The 21770-nt window shown below is 44.0% G+C and overlaps 2 protein-coding genes across 7 annotated transcripts; one reads left to right on the top strand and one right to left on the bottom strand.

Moving 5' to 3' along the window:
- Nucleotides 1–681: 681 nt before the first annotated feature.
- On the bottom strand, nucleotides 682–11518 carry SLC35E2B (solute carrier family 35 member E2B). 6 transcript variants are annotated; one of them, XM_056508107.1, is made up of 9 exons: nucleotides 11411–11518; nucleotides 7879–8391; nucleotides 6968–7103; nucleotides 5929–6056; nucleotides 5513–5633; nucleotides 5170–5223; nucleotides 4502–4574; nucleotides 3818–3963; nucleotides 682–2483 (listed from the first exon to the last, which is right to left on the bottom strand). In XM_056508107.1, the coding sequence occupies exons 2-9, from the start codon at nucleotides 8201–8203 to the stop codon at nucleotides 2240–2242; spliced, it is 1227 nt and encodes a 408-aa protein (XP_056364082.1). In that variant the 5' UTR covers nucleotides 8204–8391; nucleotides 11411–11518; the 3' UTR covers nucleotides 682–2239. The 6 variants fall into 6 exon arrangements, with proteins under 6 accessions (XP_056364082.1, XP_056364080.1, XP_056364077.1 ...); XM_056508105.1 differs by lacking the exon at nucleotides 11411–11518 and adding an exon at nucleotides 11227–11355; XM_056508102.1 differs by lacking the exon at nucleotides 11411–11518 and adding an exon at nucleotides 10798–11245.
- LOC130261649 (uncharacterized) lies at nucleotides 11258–20721 on the top strand. The gene is made up of 9 exons (XM_056508110.1): nucleotides 11258–11342; nucleotides 11510–11591; nucleotides 12454–12607; nucleotides 13919–14064; nucleotides 15952–16128; nucleotides 16920–17033; nucleotides 18257–18343; nucleotides 19539–19686; nucleotides 20023–20721. The coding sequence occupies exons 1-9, from the start codon at nucleotides 11332–11334 to the stop codon at nucleotides 20052–20054; spliced, it is 951 nt and encodes a 316-aa protein (XP_056364085.1). The 5' UTR covers nucleotides 11258–11331; the 3' UTR covers nucleotides 20055–20721.
- The last annotated feature ends 1049 nt before the right edge of the window (nucleotides 20722–21770 follow it).

Raw genomic sequence — 21770 nt, 5'->3', positions numbered from 1 at the left:
GGAAATAATGATAATTTAGAAACAGTACTGTAACACCTTACACCTGGAAGACCTGCTCTGAGTGTATTGGAAAATGTAAAATAATCTGCAGCTGTTCTCGTCACAGGTACCTGGGTGTGACCAGCAGAAATACAATGACAAACTCTAAAATGTTCCCAAAAAATCGATTTTCAGGCAGCACTGCTTCTGTCACAGCACAGAATGAGCTGGGGTGTGACACCCCCGAGAATTCTTCACAAAGGGCAAAAACCTCCTTGTTTACACATGAGAAAAGATTTATTGGTCTGACTGGAGAAAAAAGAGGTTTTATGAGTGGACAGCCATGAGATTGGTTTGTTTAATCTAAGGAAGGTAAAGGCTGAAAAAAAGGCAAAGAAAAATCCACGAGATCAAGACTGGAACAAAGCCCAGCAGGACAGGAAGGTTCTGCTGCCACCCAGGAGCTCAAATCCCATTCCCAAATCCTCCCAGGGCTGTTTGGTCACAAAAAACCCAAAAACCTGCTGGGTTTTTTTTTTAAATGAACCTCAAGCAGCTGATGGCGGGATTTATGTGAGAGCAAAGCTGGGATTTCTGTCCCCTAAAGCAGAAATATGACACAAACCACAGGGTTTTTTTGTAGTGGTCCTTTTAAAAATCTCAGTGTATTTGGCAGAAAACAAACAAAAAACTCCACAGAGCTCCACGCCACAGTCCACAGTTTTTATAAAAGTGACAGAAGTACAAAAGAAAACAAAATACCACAGACATATCACATACACAGAGATGAAAAAATTGGCATTTCCCTCCCTCACATCTTTGGGGAATCTGCCCCAGGCAGCCACTCAGGTGTGGAAATGTAATTTTAAAGGAATTCCAGTGGTAACTTCCTGTCAAAGACCACTATATATCCATGCTCCAACCTTCCAGAAGAGAGGCAATTATTAAAATCCACTCATTTTAACTTCAGTTTTGTTCCCAAAAAGTCCATGTGAATGTTTTTGTAGCTACATGTGCGCTTTTTTTTTTGCTAAAACTAATGACTGCTCTGGAGAATTTTGAAAAGGAAAGTTAACTTTTAATCTCTGATTTACCACAAAAACAAATTTCCTTAAAAAAAGGAAACTTAAGAGCAGCAGAAATAAAGATTTGCCTCAGTTTATGGTTAATATTCCTCCCATCTGTCACAGATGCCTCTGAGATTACTTTACATAACCAGAAATTAGGTATTTTACACACAGGTCAGACTCATAGCCCTGAGTTTCTAAAAGGCAGCCTTTTGTTGCACTCTTAGAAATAATGTAAAAAACCCCATTAATTTCTTTTCTCATGCATAATAAAATGAAATTAAAACAACAAAATTTTTTTTTACAGAAATACAGAGATCCTGCTTCCTTTGTCATCCACTTTTCAGTGTTTTTTTTTATCTCCAAGCAGCTACGAGTATTGAACCGAACACTCCATTTACACAGGGTATGTGTGTGAATACTTGCATCTCAGTTTTCTCAATAAATGACTGGAATAAGTTATTTCCATGTTAAATTTTAGGAGGAAAACCACTCCAAATCCTGGATTTGTAGTCAGCAGTAGATGCTCACCACAGCTCATTTCCCATAGTTTGCTTCAAGCAAACCTAAAAAGATTTTTTTTTTGTTTTTTGGGAGAGCAGGGTGGGAATTCCAATCCTTCTTAGAATTATGGAATGTGAGTGGGAGGGGATCCACAAGGATCCCTGCACAGACATCCCATCTTGTGCTGTCCAAATGCTCCTGGAGCTCTGGCAGGTTTTGGGACCCCAAAAAGCCCTCAGGGCTTGAGGTGAGGCCATCCCAGGGCAGAGCAGAGTGGGCCAATGCCCTCCTTGGACCTCTTCCATCTCCACACCACACAGGAATGACGGAGGATGCAGGAAATGCAGAGCAACAACCAGGAATTTCCACGAGGCACCAACTCCATCCCTCTGCCAGCAGAATTCAGTGGTGGGGCCACATTTTCACATTATTTGGATGAGGAGGGAGACAGAAATTGTTTTCTCACAAGACACCAAAGTTCTTCCACCAGCACAGGCTTGGACACAATTTGCAGTCGAGGAAAGACCACAAAGCCCACGTTAAACATGTTCCACATCCTCTCTTTGAGGCATCAGATTCCCAAGGCTTTGCTGGATCCTTCCCAGCTCCTTCCTGCTTCAAGTCCTGGGTGAGACCTGCCAGGAACTCAAAGGAACAAGCACATCCAGGAGGATTTCCCTGGAGCCCCATTAATCATAGGGCTCCAAGTCCTTGGGGATGAGGGGCTCGGTGTCCTCGGTGGGTCCTGGCAGGGGCTGTGGGGCCATGGCCAGGCTCTGCAGGGTCTCCTGCTGGTGCTGCTTGGCCTTGTTGTAGAGCAGGACCCCCACGGTGACCAGGACAGTGCCCACAGCTGACAGGCTGGTGATCTTGTTCCCAAACACAATGATGCTGAGCCAGATGGACAGGGCGTGTTTGACTGTGCTGGCAACGCTGCAGACAACGGCAGGGACATCAGGGACAGAGGGGACAGGGGGGATAACAGGGACAGTAGGGACAGTAGGGGACAATGGGGACATGAGGGATAACAGGGACAGTGGGGACAGCAGGGGACAATGGGGACATGAGGGATAACAGGGACAGAGGGGACAGGGGGGACATGAGGGATAACAGGGACAGTGGGGACAGTAGGGGACAATGGGGACATGAGGGATAACAGGGACAGTGGGGACAGCAGGGGACAATGGGGACATGAGGGATAACAGGGACAGTGGGGACAGCAGGGGACAATGGGGACATGAGGGATAACAGGGACAGTGAGGACAGTGGGGACAGCAGGGGACAATGGGGACATGAGGGATAACAGGGACAGTGGGGACAGCAGGGGACAATGGGGACATGAGGGATAACAGGGACAGAGGGGACAGGGGGGACATGAGGGATAACAGGGACAGTGGGGACAGTAGGGGACAATGGGGACATGAGGGATAACAGGGACAGTGGGGACAGCAGGGGACAATGGGGACATGAGGGATAACAGGGACAGTGGGGACAGCAGGGGACAATGGGGACATGAGGGATAACAGGGACAGTGAGGACAGTGGGGACAGCAGGGGACAATGGGGACATGAGGGATAACAGGGACAGTGGGGACAGTGGGGACAGCAGGGGACAATGGGGACATGAGGGATAACAGGGACAGGGGGGACAGTGGGGACAGCAGGGGACACACCCCACAGCCAGGCTACAATGTCTGCCTTGCTCCTAGCCACCACCTCAGATTCCACTTCCAGCCCCAACCATTCTGTGATTTAGCTCATTCCTATCTTTGCACAACACCTTTAGTTTTCCTTGCTTCTAAACACCATCTCAAATTCCACTTCCAGCCCCATCCATCCTGATTTTCCTCATTCACCTCTTTGCCCACTGCCTTTACTGCCTGGTTTTCAAACACAAATAGTGAGCAGGTAAAAAAAAAATAGAAAAGAATGTTCCTGACAAATGATACAAAATAGTGTAACCAAAAAAATTATAAAATGGTGCTTCTGACAAAAAAATTGCAAAATAGTGTTCCTGAAAAGGAATATAAAATAGTGTTCCTAACCAAAAAAATGCAAAAAAGTGTCTCCTGATTAAAAATATAAAATAGTGTTCCTGACCAAAAATGTAAAATAATGTTCCTGACTAAAAATACAAAATAGTGTTTCCTGATTAAAAATACAAAATATTGTTTCCTGATTAAAAATACAAAATAATGATCCTGACCAAAGAACATAAAAGAGTGCTCCTGACCAAAAAATACAAAATGATGCTCCTGAGAGTTTTACCTGAAAGTCACAGGAGAAATTTTCCCCATCAGGGCATAGGCTGTGACACTCTGCAGGTGGAACAGGACTCCATCTATCAGCAGGAGAATGACAATATCCTGGTTGTAGCTGAAGCTCCTCCCACTTTTCCCAATCACAGGCACATCCTAAATAGCAAAAAAAAAAAAAAAAAAAAAAAAAGAATTTAAGGGTTTAGTTCATAAGAAAAATCTAAAAGTGATTTTAGATTAGAAGCAGGTAGAGCTTTACATTTAAATTTTAGCCCAATAAAACTTAAAACACACAAGACATTTAGATCCTGTAATTTTTTTCTCCAAAAAAATATGCTGTCAGGGAGTTCATATTCCTGTACACCACACAAATATCAACAAAAAGTCAACAAATATTCCAGATTTTGTTTGCAAGTCTTTATCTCAAACCTTAAATGCACTAAGACAAAATTATGATTTGAACTCAAAAATCCTGAGATAAACTCAGGCTTTTTGGATTAACTCATGTTTATTAAATGATTTCTCTTTTTTACTCCCCCAATCTCTTGCAAACCTTGGGTGAATTGTATTTCAGGCTGATTTTAAAAATGGGAAGGATAAAAGGTAAAATTTAAGATTACCCTTTGTTGCACATTCTGCTCACAATTAAAAAAAAAAACCTCCTAAATTCATTAAAATAATAAATTCAAATTACCATGAAAAATATCCAAGCTGGAATAAGCATAACCACAGCAGCAGCACTTGTATAGAACTGAAGCTCTGGGGCTCTACAAAGAAAAAAAAATTAAAATTATTTAAAACTTCCTTTTGCAAAGCAAAGATAGAGGTTTGCTCTAAGGGACTGAAGCTAAAAAGAACAAAAAACCAAAAGTAGCTTTTTATCTCATGGTAAAATATAAATATATTATTAAAGGTGTTTTTTAGCACAAGAATTTACTCTTAGTTTATGTTCCAGAGTTAAAAAGTTGCTTTCTGCACACCCAGCAATGTTAAGGATAGTTCCTGATTGCAGAGTAAGGACTGACAGCTGTGAAAATATTATTTTGGGGGGGGTCTATTAGTATTTTAATAACAGTAATATTTATAAATATTATATTAATAATTTCACAAATACATATTTACATAAATATGCAAATATTTATATAATAATAAATAGGTATTTGTAATAAATATTTATATTTTAAAATATTTATTTCTGGGAGTTGTAGCTGATTATAAAACTTGCAGTGGCAGCTCAGGGGTAAGAAAACCCTGATAAAATTATAAAAATGATCAGATTTACACCTTCTGGTGCAATATAATGCTAAATATTTCATTTTTCATGCAGCTCTAATGTTAACCTGAAATATTTTCAATACTTACGAAAATCTGTATTTATCTCCACTGAGTAGTTTTTTGGAAAAGACGTTTTGCAAACTAGAAAAGAAAAATTTAAAAAAAAATTAAAAAAAAAAAAAATTAAAACCACCATTTAGCTGTATTTTAATTAGGACAAATCAATCAATCCATCCATCCTCAGGTAGGTAAATGTTTTCTACAAGTAGAAATTTTATTATTTAATCTCAATAATGCTGTTAGTGAATAATTTGTTAAAAATGCATTTTCAATACCAACATTTCAATGCACTGGACAGAATTAACCATGTGAAACCATTTTCTTTCACCTCCTAATAAAATAAATTCTTTTTCCCAGCCCCAGAGCTCACCAGTCCATGATGTTGGTGGACAGAGCTGCAGAGAAGCCCAGGATGTTGAAGCTGATTTCAGTGGCAGTGCACAGAGCCAGCCCCCCCATCACAGGGATCAGGGAGAGATTCACCAGCAACCCTGCAGAGCAAAAGGGCCAAGCTCACTTTAACTGCTGCATTTTTCATGGATCCCACCCTGAATTTGAGAGAATTTGAAATTCTGAACAAAAACCAACTGAACTTCAAGTTATTTAAAACCACAATAATTTCTTGATATAAAAATAACAACAGTCCCCTTACACCAAACCCTTTTAATTCTACAAACTCACTGTGTTCACACTGATTCTTCCAGCTGCATTTATTATATTTTCATGGCCATTTTTTGACCATGGCCATTAAAAAAGAGAGCAATTAAATCTCATTTCAGCCCTCACCAGTGTATTCCCCCAAAATCATCCGGGACATGATGACAGTGAAAATAGGAGCAGAGCTTTTCACAGTTTCTGCAAATGAAACTGCCACATTCTTCAGGCTGACCAGGCCCAGGACCACTGTTGCAAATCTGCAGCAGAAGAAAATCACAAGAAATTAATAAAAAAATTAAAGAATGCATTAGTGCACCATCAGAAGAAATTAAAATAATGCTTCAAGAGCTACCCTTAAACACACAGAATAAAAAGAACTGCACTGTGATTTCTCCTGCACCTGCAAGGCCAGATCTATTTCTTTCAGCTTTGGCTTAAATATTATTTATTTAAAGCAAATAAAGGCACCCTTGGGCAACTCTGGAATGTCTTTGACTGCAGAGTGGATTTCCAGAAAACAAATTTATTTTTTAACACACTCCAAGGTTCAAGTGACCAATTTTAAGCCAAAATTTTCAACAGACTCAGTTAGAAAAGTGAAAATCTTCTGAGGAACAGTAATTCCCATGGAAACTTTAACTGCAGTTATCCATCTTTAAGTGTAAATTAGATATGCCACACAATTACCACAGTTTAAACTCTGAAATTAATTGAATTTATCACTTATTTGATTTTCTTATCAGTTTTGCAGGGTAGAGGAAACAAAACCAGGCATTCTTTTTCCCTCCTCCACCACAGACTGACACAATCCCAGCACCCTGCAAATATTTACTCTTGAAAAGATAAATTTTAATAGCCTGGATCAGTTTTGAGGCAAAAGGCTGGTAAATATTAATGTACTAAACAAACATCAGCCTCAAAGAGAGCAAGAAGAAAGTAAATGGAGAGAGAAGTGAGCTCTGTAAAAATGTAAATGTGATGGGAAGACCAAAAAATTGACAGCTGGGACAAGGAATAACAGCAAATAAAAATAAGATTATCCTGGGATATTTCTTGGGGAGAAAAGGTGAATTTCCAAACATCTCATCAAGAATAAAAAGGCATGAAAACACAGCTTTGGTGTGGAAAACCACAAATATTAGCAGTGCAGGAAAGCTTTCCCTTTTACCTCATTAACCCAACAAAGAGCATGATCATGATGAAGTTGGGGGGGTAGGAGATGCGAGTTTTGTGCTGGTACAGACAGCATGGGACAAACATCTTGATGCAGCCAATGAAGGTGGTGGAAAGCATTTGAACAGCACCTGAAAGAGGGTCAGAGAGGGGAAATCAAGTCAGATCACAAGCTGGAACACAACAAATCAATTTTCATGAGAAAATTCCTTACACCAACATCTGTGCAGTGGTTTTGGCAGTTAAGAAATCACTGTGTGTATTTTATATATTCTCACTAAAGCCCCTTACTTCTACATCTAAGGCAGCATAATAAACCAAATGTTTATAAGCCTGGTTCATACATAATCTGCCCTTTGTTTGCCCCTTAAAAAGGAAAAAAAAAAAAGAACTAAAATGGTCATTGGATAACAGAGATCGCCAAAGGCAACTCCTGCACTGCACAGCTCTGGAGAGCACCAACTTACTCAAAATTTGACTTTTTGCTAAACCTTCCAGCACAGAAAACAAAATAATGACTTTTTTTCTTTCCCCTTAAAGCTCCTCTATGAGCAAAATTTCATCTTTCAGCAAGTGGAGGAAAAGACAGCGTCAGAAACCACTTCAAAGGCCAAAATCCCAAGTTCCCAGCCCCAAGATCCCCTCCTAAACCAAACATTTTTCATTTCATTTGAATCATTCTCTTCCTTAGCTTTATATGGGATGATCTGAGATTATCAGTCATAGGATCATGGAGCTGGAAGGGACCCACAGAGATCATCCAGCCCAACTTTTATCCCTGCACAGACACCCCAACAACCCCACACTATGCCTGGCAGCATTATCCAAAAGTTCTGGCAGCTTTTGGGGCTCCCTTTCCAGTAAAATAAACCAATTTCTTCCCGAAACTGAGGAAAAGCAGGGTACCAAGCATGCTGGGCTCTCCTTCCAGCAAGGACAGGATGTATTTGTTAAGGAACAGAGTGCAAAAGCTGAAGAAAAACCAGAGAGTGAGGTAGATGAGGGCGTGGGAGTTCCAGATGCCCAGGTCGGACTCGATGACCGTGGTCTCTGTGATTGTGATCTTCAGGACATTCTCCTCTGGCAAACTGTCACTGCGAGCAATCACAAATTTCTCACTCCTGTTAGCAAAGAGGGAGCCCAGCTGGAACAGGGATTTGCCCTTTGGCTTCTCCTCCAGCTGGGGAGGACTCAGGGTGTCCGGGATGGTGGCACTTGTCACAGCCGTCATGGTGAGGTGAAAAAAAATCAGTTATTTGTCCTTCGCACAAAGCAACACTGACACAGCAACAAAAATGTCATGGGCTTAATGCTTCATCTCCCAGGGGCCTGGAAAAGTGGCCTTGGTCCCCCAAAGAACATCTTGCAGGAATATGAACTCCACATGCTCCTTCATTTGGGCTGCTCCGTGTCTTCTGCCTAAGAGGGAAAAGAAAGGAAAAAACATTTGTGACGTTTTACATCCCTAATGCAGCAAAGACAGCACACTTCACCTGCTTCTTTATCTTTATGAAAGATAAAGAGGCTTCTGTAATCCTTCAGGCTGGATTTTGAACTCCTGATGTCTCCATGCCAAGATTAAGCAACAAGAACTTATCTTAGGGAAGTTTTTTTATTCTAAAATAACACACACTCACCTACCATTGTGTAGTGATCCACAAAATCATTGTGTTTTTCTGTCCTTTTTCCTCTGGAGCACCTCAACACAGCCTTTCCAACTATAACTAACTCCTCTTCCAGATTCTACAGTGTCTTTGATCTCAGTCTGTCTTTAAACACTTCCCAACTCAGCAAATCCAAGCAGGAACCTCTGCCTTTCGTTCTAATTAACCTGTTATCAATCTGAGTCAAAGAGATCAATAATCAAGGGCTGTAACTCCCAGTAATCACAGAGCTACCCTGGTAAATGTATCCCAGTGAAAAAAAGCAGGGAAATATATCCAGGAGCTTTCCAGAGTGGTTGTCTGTTTAATTACATGGGAATAATGCAACCATCCTCATTTTGCTATACCTTACAACTCAAAATTAGCACTTCTAACTAATTCTTAAAGCCTTTTCAACAGACTGGGCAGAAAAAGGCATTAAATTATTTGTAACCAGAAATTTTTTTCTTTTACAAATTAGACAAAATGTAGCAAGTTACAGTAGCAGATAGAGGGAACAACAAAACCACCCTGTGATCTTTACTCCTCTCATAATCAATGGCAAGAGAAATACAAGAGTTGTAGCAAGAGCTGCTGCACCTGCCCTGATTTTGTGAGCAGTTCACTCTATTTTCTTCTTTTTAAAAAAGATTTTTTTTTTTAATGCTTTTTAAATGTCCAGTGTGGCACCTCAAATAAATCACAAAGAGGTACTGAGGAATTAAATATCTCACATCAGTCTCAGTATCCTCCACAGCAGCTACTTCACAGTGAAATTTTCCATCCCTCACATTCCCTAGTTGCTACAGCCATGCACTGAAGATTTCCATGCCTTTATCTCATCCCATTTTTCCAGGGATCCATGCCAGCAGCACACTGAGGTATGGGACCCTCTGACCACATTAAACCACCAACCTGTGGTAACCCAGTTTAACACAAAACTTTGAAAGAAGATACATGTTCTCCAAGAGAATTTACTAAGAAAAATGGATTCTCAACTCCTCCTCCTTTTCCAGGTCATAAAAAACAAAACCCCTCTACATTCAAAATAGATAATTGTCAGAGCTTTTAAAATATCTTTTCTGTTTATCCAACTTAATTAAAACCAATTGAGCACAACCAAAGCCCCACTATCAGCAACGCTGCAATATCAGATTTTATATCATCGATTGCACACACGGCAGGAAGGAGAACAACAAATAAGAACAAAACTACTCCCCTAAATTACTGATATCAGATTTGATATCACTGAATCCACACACAGCAAGAAGCAGAACAGCAAATAAGAACAAAACTACTCCCCTAAATTACTGACCTGCTGGCTTAAATCAACTGGAAAGTCTAAATGGGCTGAAAGAGTTCTCCATCTGGAACTAATTCACTCTTCCTCCCTCAAGGCCAACCAGCAGCTGATGTTTACCAACAGATGAAAACGTGGCAGTGGTTGGCACTTGTTTCTCTTGGATTACTCACAAAGACTCAATCTTCCAGCTCAAAAGAACGAGCAGAGTGAGTGCCTCTTACACTCCTTGTACCTTGTCCAAGCCTTAACTATGCTCCCAGTAGCAATTACCGTGAAAAAAAGAAATCCACAAAGAACTACAGACAGTCGCCTTGTCACAAGCAGACAGTAAAGGTCAATTATGTTGCAAGGGTTTGAGAAGCTGCGGCTGATCTGACAGTGAAAAAACAAAGCTTTGTGTCCGTGACCTTCCATCTGTTACAGAAAAAGTCACTCAAACATTGCTTCCAACGCAGCAAATGCACAAAAGCCTCTCTCATTAACACCGCTTCGCTAATGGCAACGAGAGCATCCAAGATGTTACAACACCACACATACAGCAGCAGAAGACGCTGAAAGGCTGAAAAGCTGAGCACTTTGTGGCACCCCAGCTGTGCCTGTGCTCACCCACTGCCAGAGCCTTCCCTCCGCAGTCCAGTCCCGCTCCCGCCCGCGTCCCGGAGCATCCCCGGCACCGGAGCGGGGCTCGGAGCCTCCCCCGGAGCACCGCGGCCTTTCCGAGCCAGCCCTGGGGCCCAGGGGCTTCCCAGCACCGCCATCCCCCAGCCAGGCCCGGCTGGGATCCTCCTCTGCGGCAGCGCCCGCCGCTCCCATCCCTCCCTCCATCCATCTCCATCCCTCCATCCATCCCCGCAGCCCTCAGCGCATCCCGGCCGGCACCTGCGCTCCCACAGCTCCGGTAACATCCACGGGGCTCCGGTAACATCCACCGGGCTCCGGAACCACCGGGCAGCGCCCGCCCATCCCCTGCCGTGCCCGGAGCCCCGGGATGAAGAGGCGGCTCCGGCCGCGCCCCGCCGGCCCTTAGGGCTGCCCGGGCACCGCGGAGCCGAGCGCCGAGCTCGCCCCTTTGTCACCGCGGAGGCGGGGAGGCCATTTTACCAAAACCACGAGGAAACCAAGCAAAGCAGAGAGGGGTTACAGGGCACGCCCAGCCGGGTAGAGCCGCGCAGAGCGCAGCGCTGAGGGCCGCCCCTCACACCGAGCCGGGCGGGACGCCCAGCACCGAGGGGACCCCCGGGGCGGAGGGGCGGGAGCGCGGCGGCCCCACCGCCCGGGAGGAGCCCGGGCCGCGCTTCCCGCCCGTACCGGGGAAGTGACGCCGAGCGGCTCGGCCCCGGAAGCGCCGCCGGGACCCCTCCGCAGCCATGTAGGGCCCGCGGCCGGGGCGGGACGCGAGGCGCGGCCGTCGCCATGGACGGCAGGTACGGGCGGGCCGGGCCGCACCATGCGCGGCGCGGGGGCGCCTCCCCGCGTTCCCCCCGCGCCTCACCTGGAGATGCCCGTGCTGGGGATGGGGGGTCGCGGGCGGTTCCCCCCCGCGGTGGGGTGGTACGGCCCTCCCCTGACGGCCCCGCTCTCTCTCCCTCAGCGGCGCCGCGGCCCCGGCGGGGCCGAGCCTGCCCAACCTCACCCCGCGGCACCGGCAGCTCATCCCCACGCCCTGCGGCCCCGTGAGTACTGCGCTGCTGTGGGCGGCGTGCCCGTGTCCTGCGCGTTTCACTGCCCGCGGGGAGGGATGGAGAAACATGGCTCAAGTCCCAGGTCAGGTGCATCAGGGAGGTCCGCACGCCGAGGCTTGGCACGGCTCTGCTGGCAGCGTCGTGGGGTGTCCTGAGCTCAAAGAGATCACTGATCCAGCTCTTGGCCCTGCACAGACACCCCGAAATTCCACCCTGTGCACTTCTGGAGCTCTTGGAGCTGTTCCCATTCCCTCCACCTTCTGAGGGATGAACCTTTCCCAGAATCCAGCCTAAGGCTCCCCTGGCCCAGCTGCAGCCGTTCCCTGCTCCTGTCCCTCTCCCTCAGCAGGGGCTGCAGCCCCTGAGCTCCCCTCAGTCTCCTCCAGCTGAACAAACCAAGTGTTAAATTCCTGTGAGGATGTTTCTCCACCTGAAGTATTTTAATAAAAGAAAATAAGGACTTGGCTTTACTGAGAATGCTGACCCTGCCTTTACAGTTTTCTAAAATTAAAAATGTGAGGGAAATGTTATTTCCATGCTCTGGCAGGTGTGCACATGGGCATTGGCAATCTCCATGTCATGGATTATAAATTATACCACCATGGCCTTGTGAGGCACAGACAGGCTGTGGGTATAAACCAGGACAATCTAGGCTGAGATTAATTATGAAATAAAGTTAGACTTCTCCCTTCCTCAGCAGTGTGGGAGTTTCAGTCCAATCGTGGAGTTTCTCTTCCTTTTCCCAAAGGAAACCCTGCACTGTCTCCTTTACCCCACTTGCCTCAATGTGATTTTTAGGAACAGCAACGAGTTTATTCTGCATGATGTGATCAAGAATTTTCTCCCTTTACAGATAAAACCATGTTCAGAGCTCTCATTCCCTGTGAAGATCTACTTCTGTGTCACTATTGTGTCCCTGCTGAGTGTCATAGGGCTGACCATAGAGACACTGGTGCGCCAGACTGAGGAGGATTTCACCATTTCCTTTATTCAGTTGGTTGGAGTTGGTAAGAAACCCAGTTTGGATGGAGTAAATAATGAGAATAATAATAAATAAGTAATGTGATCAAGCAGCAACTGAAGTTTCTTATATAAGAGATACTGGATGTTCAGCTCTGCCAGAAAAACTCACCAGTTCCTATTTTAATGTCTGAGCCATAATATGCTGGAAATTCAGGTGTCCACAGTCCAAGTTTCCTTCTTTAGGTATTTCCAATCAGTGTTTCAGCAGAAACTTCTGGGGTCCATTTGTATTAAAGAGAAATTAACATGAAAAAACTCGAGGATTTCAGGAAATTTCATGTGTATATGCTATCTCTGCAAAAAGCTTGATGAGAAAAAAGAGCTTCTTTTCAAATTTGTACAGATTTCTGTGGATTTAGCAGCTGAGTTTGCAAAACAAGGAAATACCATCTTAAGCCTTTCAGATCTTCCTGAGGTCATGTCTAGGAAATCACATGGTTCACTTTGGAATTGGCCAATCATTTTCCATTTTCTCAGTCCCTGTTAAGGGCAGTGAAAAGGGAAGTTCCTTCACTGAAGGTTTATTTTAGAGAGACTGAAGTTATTATTTAATTTGAAAATTTGCTGTCCCATATGTCCCAGCACAGCAAATGTGGATGAGTTGATGTGTGGCATTAAGGAAGCAGAGCTTTGGAAAGAGAAATTCTTTCTTACTTTGGCTGTGGTAAGAACAGACCAATGTTTGCAGCAGCATCCTGTGAAAGAACAAAACCTTTGCTTTATTGAAGTTTTACCAAAAAAGCATAAAATTCACAGTGACAGCTGATGGGGGTTTGATGTATTTTATAAAAATAAAACTCAGACCTGTGCTGACCCAGTTCTTTTTTGGATTATAGTTTGCAGGGTGGGGTGTTTGAAAATTTCCACACTGAAATAAACTGAATCCAGTTGCACACACAAACCCTGTGCAGTGGCCAGGCCACAGAGGTTGCACTGTGGAGGGGGTGTGTGAGTAATAAACTGCTTTTTACCTGAATTACACTGGGAAGGTGATCATATTTCAGCTCTTTAATAAAAATGCTGCTGTTTCATTTAATTCAAACAAACAACTGGACATAATGTTCAGTGTGGTATCCATAGAATGGTCCAGCTCAGCTTCCAGTTTGGATAATGCACTGAGATTTCCCCCGTGTTACTTCACAACTAATTAAAAAATCTAACTAATTACTGAATTTCTTGTGTGCTAAACACACTTCAATTACCTGATTCAAGCAGGAGCAAGGAGCCTCAGGGACACTTTGATCCTTGCAGAAGTGGGGATTTTGGAGCTGCACTGACATTCCCTCTCTCCCCAGTGTTCTGTGTGTACTATGTGAGCAGGGGCATCCTGCAGGAGAACCGCCAGGAGCTGCTGGTGTTCGTGCTCTCCATCCTGCTGCTGATGCTGCGCTCCATCATCAACTTCACCCTGCTGCCCCCTGAGCAGAAGCCAAAACTCCTGGTCAGTCTCCTGCTTTTCAGCATTTCAGTCAGCTCCTCCTTCCCCCCTCAGCCTGGGTTTGGAAATCCAGCACTGGGAAGGCAACATGTCTGTGGTAACACAGATTATACTTATATAGATATAAAAATTATTTCTATTTATATTTTTATATATTGATATTATTTATATTTATATTTTATGTATCTATAAATTTATAAATATAAATATATACATTATATAAATTTATATATAAATTATATATATAACTATTGATACTTATTACTAAATATGCTTATGTTATACATACACATATCATTATATATACTATATAATATACAATTATATTATTATATATACTATATATATACACAGTATATTCTATATACTATATATGCTATTATATATACACTATATTTACTATACTATATATATTATTAAAATATATACTGCTATACTCTATATTCTGTATATATATGCTATTATATACTATTATATATACACTATATATACTACACTATATATATTATTAATATATATACTGCTATATATATTATTATATACTTATTATTTATTTCTTGTAGATTATTGATTATATAGATTATATAATATAGATTATAACTTTATTTCTTATTTACATTTATATTTTTAATTATTTATTTTATAGATAATATATATAATTCTATATTCTGTCTTCTATATTATACATTCTGTGTTCTGTATTCTATATTCTATATTCTATATTCTATATTCTATATTCTATATTCTATATTCTATATTCTATGTTGTATAATATTGATTATTATGATTAATGTATTCTTGTTACTGATAAGGGAGAATCAGGCTGAATTAACAACAAAATGTGCACACCCACAACTGCAAATCTTTTCTGAGCTGCTGAGTTTCCTTATGGCAGCACCCAAAAAGAACAGAAACATCAGAGAATTAGTCAGAATTACTGTGAGATGTGTCCTTCACTTCACCTGGGCTGCTTCAGATTTCCCTCTGTGAAATGTCTGCCCTGAAATCACCTAAACCCAGCCTGGAATCCCCAGTCTGTAGGCACAGCCATTACCCAGTGCTTATAAAATGTGGTTTTAGGAGATTTCTGGGAACCTGCAAGGTAACAAAAAACTGCACTAATGCCACTCCAGGTAATCTTGTTTGCATTTCATAGCAGTAAAATTTATTAAAGGATTTTATTCTAGGCCTTGCTAAGGCTTGTAGTTAAATTCCCACTTGCTGTGCTTCCAGGAAGTGCTTTCTTTTTATCACATTTTTCTCAGCCAGCTGCTTCCCTGCTGTGAAGTCATCCAAAAATGACTCTTCAGCAGGAGAGGTGGCAGCCAGGAAGGGAGATGGAGCAAAGCAGCTTTGCCAGTTCAGTTTATTTATCAGTTGGACATTCAGTTAAAGATACTTTATCTGTAGCAGACTGGGCTGGTAGGGCCAATAAAGAACAGGCATCAAAGAAATGCAGGTTACTTTTAAGATGCACAGCCATGTCATCAGTTTAAATATTAAACAAGAACTTCAAAGTAAAGCCTGGTATAAATGTGAGAAGTATTAAAGGGTTTTTTTACTACTCCAACTGTAACTTGGATTACTGGAACTCAGCTTCCTGAGCCAGAATCATATCCAGTTATAAATATTTTCATATCAGTGGAATTCTGAAGGACATTTTGCTACTTGAGCCATCCTTAGAGCAGGAGATATTGAGTGTTAATTCCAGCACAAACAGACACAAACCTGTGTGTCCTGGAATTCTGCAAGTCCAGCATTGAGAATACCCCATGGAGGGGTGGTTTTATTCCAGCAGGAAGCTCAGAAGCAGACTCTGTGAAGATTTTGTTCCTCCTGTCTGTGTTTGGTGCCTGTCCCTGCTGTGCCAATCCCTGTTCTCCTCCCCAGGCCCGTTTTGTGCTGATCCTGCTGGTGGGTTCCTTCGATGTCATCTGTGCCCTCCTGCTCATCCAGAGCCACTCCATGATGGCATTTCGGGTGGGGGGGGCCCTGGAGAGCCTCCAGTCCCAGTACTTCATGCTCAACCTCTGCTTTTCCATGCTCACTTTTGATCTGCAGGCACAGGTACAGAGCTCTGGCCCCCAGATTCCCTTGTATTGATGATATCTTGGACTGGCTGAGTTGAATTATTCCTTTCCAAGAGAATCCTCTCTCTTAGCTTTATTATATTAATTTAATAATGATTTCAGCTCCATGTGTTTGCCATAGCTTAGCTAAAATCCATAAAAATGAATCAAAATAGATTTGATTGTTGTCCTACACAAAAAGAGAACTGAAGCTTATTTTGGGGACATTTATTCCTACAAAAATAATTGCATCCAGGAGCTCCAACCCACCCATGGGTTGAAATTAGTCTGGTTATTCCTGGTTAGTATTGAAATAAGCTTGGTTATTATTGAAATAAGCCTGGTTATTCCTGGTTGTTATTGAATTAAGCTTGGTTTTTCCTGGTTGTTATTGAAATAAGCCTGGTTTTTCCTGCCCATCTCATCCAGTCTCTTGCTTTCCAGCTGCCTCCTGCATTGAGGAAATGATCCTGGGGTGGGAGAAGGGAACTTGACCAGCAGGGCAGTGAGACAGAAAATGAAGTTACAGATGGGGGAAGTGAACCCAAGACCTGTTACTTCTCTAAGCACCCTCATCCTTATTTAGTGCTGCCTTACTTTGCTTTATCTGCTCTCCCTGTTCTTTGTTGTTGCTGTTGTACAGGGAATACTTCTTGTCCTTGTTTAGGAATAATTTCAGCTTTTAGACCTGAGCCCACCTTGCTGTTGCAGGGAGTTTGTGGCAGATTTTTTATTTTGTGGGGCTGCAGGCTTTCCAAGAATAATTTTATCAAATGTTTGCCTCCCCAGCTGTGCCTGTGCATCCTCCTGATCAGCCTGCACGAGGTCACCCTGCTGCACAACATCATCTCAGCCACGGGAGTTGTTTGGGGCTGCCTCAAGGTCACCGTGGGCATCACTGCAGTGAGTGTCCAGCCAGGGGACAGCAGGGACACCCAGCCCTGGCACTGCCCATCCCCACCCCAAGGGATTCCCACAGGCTCAGGGAAGGGAGCCAGCATGGAGGAAAGCAGAGCACCAGCAGTATTGAAGGTTTTGTCTAAATCCGTGTCTGAACTGAGCACAGGGAGTGAAACAAAGTCAGGTTGGCATTGTGACAATGACTTTGTCACATTGTGACTGAGGGGCCTTGGTTAATCTCAGTCCTTGATCACTTCAATGAAATCTGGTGACACTGGGAGCAGTCCCCCAAATTATTACAGTGTTACAGACACACTGAGGCCTTAAATCCTTAGGAAACCACACCAAAAAGATGAGGGATCCTTTATTGGGGCATCTCCTTCAGAGCTCAGGGACAGTTTTCAGGTTAACCTAAAGATTTGTGAACTTGAATTGTCATTTTTCATGTCAGACTGAACCTCCTCTGAAATCCTGAGCCTCTGTTCCAAGAGTGATTGCAGAATCAGGGTCAAAGTACATCAGATAATTGAGTTTTTTATTGCCAGGAAGGAGCTTAGGGGTTTTTGGGGGTGGATGTTGTTTTAAGCTCCTGGGGTGTTCGCTTTAGTCATTCACTCAGATTCCTGACAGCTGAAATACAGCTCCCTATGTGTTTTGATGGCTTTCCTTGCTAAAACTGTGCTTTTAAAACACATCAGTTTTGGGTTTGGGGGGAATGTGGTGCTGATCAGATGCATCAAATCCAACCCTAACACTGGCACAGTCACTGCTCTCACCCCCAGTGACTCAGCTGCTTTTCCTTCCTTTGCTCAGACCTGCCCTCCCAGCCCAGGGCTGTTCTTTCCCAAGTCCCAGGGTGAATTGTGAAATTAAATTCTCCTGGCACTTCAGTCCTCTTGCTTCTCCCACATTTCACTCCTCAGTGAGTGCACTTGTGTGCAGTAAAAAGAAAGGTGGAGAAAAAGTCACAGGGAGCTTTCAGTCTGTTACCTATGAAAATATCCATCTGCTGGAGAAATCTGAATGTGCCCAGAGAGAAAGTTCATCACTCCTGGCCCAGCTCAGGGGAAAACAGAGGCTGAATTTCCTGTAAAAAACACAGGTGGAGAAGGGAAGTGGGAGAGCAAAGCTAAAACTAAGAACTCAGCTTAACCAATACTGGAAATGCTATGCAGCTTTCATAGAGTATATAGCAATGTCTTAAAAAGCTGTATCTCATTTTGCAGATTTTGAAAGAGCTGAAACCTCTGGTGTGGGTATTTCTGATTCAGAATGTGCCTGAGGTGGTTTATCTCATCTACCTGCTCTACACGGTAAGGGGAGCAAGGCTGGGGGTGTCACCCTCATCTTCATCTTCCTCAGGGCCCAGAGGTGCTGCCTCTCCCTGCCCTGCAGCTCCTGCTGGGTTTGGAGAGAGCAGAGCACATCCTGCCTCTCCAGAGGTGCTTCCCCAGCCCTCCCTGCAGCTCCTGCTGGGTTTGAAGGGAGCAGAGCACATCCTCCCTCTCCAGAGGTGCTGCCCCAGCCCTCCCTGCAGCTCCTGCTGGGTTTGAAGGGAGCAGAGCACATCCTCCCTCTCCAGAGGTGCTGCCTCTCCCTGCCCTGCAGCTCCTGCTGGGTTTGGAGAGAGCAGAGCACATCCTGCCTCTCCAGAGGTGCTTCCCCAGCCCTCCCTGCAGCTCCTGCTGGGTTTGAAGGGAGCAGAGCACATCCTGCCTCTCCAGAGGTGCTGCCTCTCCCTGCCCTGCAGCTCCTGCTGGGTTTGAAGGGAGCAGAGCACATCCTGCCTCTCCAAGATCAGCATTTCAGGACAGGGACCAAGTCAAGTTGCTCTTGAACTGATCAGAGGGAGAGGCTCTGGAAGTTCCTGCAAAGAATGATGAGGGAAAGATGAAACAAAATCTTGTTCAAGATACACAGCTCCTCAAAAATGCCTCCCCTGCTTCACAAGAAGCCTCAAGTGGTGCCAGAGCATTTGACCAGGGCTCAGTTGTTGTATTTTTAAAGAATTTCTCAGGCAGCACCCACAGCTGTCCATCCTGCTGTAGCCAAAACAAGGCAGTGCAAGCCCAACAAACTCCACTTTGGGGCAGTTTTTTTGGCTCTGTAACACTGATAAAACCTTGATCAGTGGGCACCTCCCACGAGATGTGTGAAAGAGGTGAGGAGAGAGGAGGGCAGGGGGAGGCCGAGCTGTTCATCCTGGGCAGGGCTGGAATGCTGAGAGTGGCCAGAGCTTCTCATCCTTCACAGCCTCAGGGATCCCTTTATCAAATGGAGTCTCCCATTATTCCTGTTTGAGCTGGCAGAGCACAGCAGGGCTCCACACTGTACATCAAAAAATCAGAGAAATGAGCTGGTTTCAAAGTGACCAGTTGGGTTTTTCTTTTCTTTTTCCCCAATTATTCCCTGGTGACTTCCCTCAGAAACTCAGTGCTTGGTTGCAGGTTGTAGCTTTGAGGCTTTTTGGCAGCAGGTGGTGATGGTTTCATGTCTCCCTTTCTGCAGGTGATAAGGGAGTGGGGCAAAGGCAGCTCCTACACCCTGGAGGCTGCTTTCATCACGGGCTCCTGCATTTCTGTCGCCATCAAATCCGTTCTGTTCTGGGCTCTGCTTCACGTCTATCGCAGCTTCGGGCAGGGCCTGAGGGAGAGAAGTGAGTACCCCAAAATTCCCTGGGGAGGGTGGAGCCTGCTCTGTCACAGGGAAACAGCCAGGAGAATCCTTAGGGATAATCAAGCAGTTGTGCAGCCTCAGAATTTGGGTGGCACAGATGTGGCTTTTCCCTGAAGAAAGCTGCTGCCAACCTGAGTCAGAACTGCTGCTGTCCAAAAAAACCACAGCTGTGTGAGCAAATCTCTGTCTGCCTGCAGTGTTTCACTCCCTGTATAATACAGAGACAGTAAAGGGAGCTGGGAGTCAGTGAAGTGACACAAGCCAAGGGTGGCTGAGCCCTGCAGTGCTGCTGACTGAGCTCCTTCTCTCCCCACAGTGTTTTCTTCCTATGGAAGGATTGACTCCTGAGCCCTCCCCGTGCTGCCTGCAGCTCTCCTGGAGTGAAGCCAGCCCAGAACTCCTGCCCAAGGACCTGCAGCATTCAGGGTGGCAATAAAGAGTCACTTTGGATGTCCAGGATGGAGGTTCAGGAAGGTGTCACACGTTTCTTGGAGCAGTGCAGGTGGGACAGAGCTTAACAAGCAAAATGTGCTGCTGACAGGACCAAGCATCTTTCATTCCTTTTCCTGCTGCTTTGGAAGCACAGGGGGTTCACACCTGCATGTGAGTGGGGAATGTTGCTCCTTTCAATGCCTTTTGCCTGGATAGACACAAACATCATGAAGGAAATTTGCACACCCATGCTCTGTACCTGAGTCTGGAAGGGGATTGTGCTGCCATCATTTCCCAGCTTGGATCTACTGCTGGGTCCTGATGGTTTGGTGACAGTGGTGTCCCCTGTCTAGGGCTCCTTTTCCTCCTCTGGCTTCAGAATATTTCAATTTTTTTTTTTTTTAACCCCAGCTACACATGAAAACTCCTTGTAACCTCAGCCCTCCCTCAGTGTAACCGTGGTGCCATTTCATACCAGGGGGACTGTTACAATTAAGCCTTTAATATTGTAATTTAAAAGTTTGGTATTTTATTGACTGGAACCTTTAACTACTGGCTATTTTTTAATAAAGTATAAGCACAGTTTGTGTGTGGATAATTATTTCACATGGAACAGCAGCAACTCAATGGCAAATCCCTTACAAAACTGAATAGGGAAGAGGCTGGGACTGGAATTCATGGGTGTTGTGGACATTGCCATTGCACTTCAGACACAGCTTTATTTACAGGCAGCTGGACTGCAAAAAGCAATTTAAATTAAAAACTTAATACAGCTCATTAGGGAGATTTACAAGAATTCTATCAGAACTGCTGTAATATTTTTTCTCATCCTAGCCATCTAAATCAGAACTTCTGTTACAAGTAAGTATTTTTCTCATCTCAATCTCCTAAACCTGAACAAAATCTGTTTTTTCTGTAGCCCAAGGGAGGCATGAAGAGGTTAATGGTGCAGGGGCTGACAGAGCAGCAGCTGCCTCTGTGACTTCATCCCACAAGTGCCAGTGGCACCAGGGATTGTTGCTGGAAGAATTAAACATTTAAATGTCACAATGAAACATTTTCAGTCCTTCCCTCAGCCAAGCCCAGAGCAGAGGGAAGCTCTGCTCCTGCACAAAGCCTGTGCTGGGGCAGAATGAGGAGAGGGAAGTGTTTTATGTCTCACTGTCACAGAAAGTGCTCTGGCCATGGACAGCAAAGAGTTCCAGACCAGCCAGGTGTGGAAAGATGGAGAAGCCTTTCTAAGGTTCCTTGGAAACAGAAACTCCACTTAAACCCAGCTCCTTCACCTGCAAATGGCAGCTCCTTACCAAACAAAAACTCCATTTAAAAACAGCTCCTTCACTGCAAACAGCTTCTCACATCTCTCTCAACTGTTGGAATGAGTTACAGATTAATTATGAAATCAAAAGAGTTAAACATCACCATTAATCTCAAGTTCCATGGGAGAAGTGTCTGGAACTTCATTCTACGTTTCTGCCACAGGCATTTAAACCTCATTTTTAATCCTAAACTTCCTGGATATCAAATGATCAGATTATTTGACCAGCATTGCCCTTGTTTATTTATTTTCTCATATTTCTATTACTGGGCCTTTAAAAACATTTTATGCAGCTCAGGTGGTTGTACACAAGA

This window comes from Oenanthe melanoleuca, chromosome 21 (assembly GCF_029582105.1).
Source record: "Oenanthe melanoleuca isolate GR-GAL-2019-014 chromosome 21, OMel1.0, whole genome shotgun sequence".
Taxonomy (NCBI): Eukaryota; Metazoa; Chordata; class Aves; order Passeriformes; family Muscicapidae; genus Oenanthe; species Oenanthe melanoleuca.
This window is presented reverse-complemented; position numbering and strand designations above follow the sequence as displayed.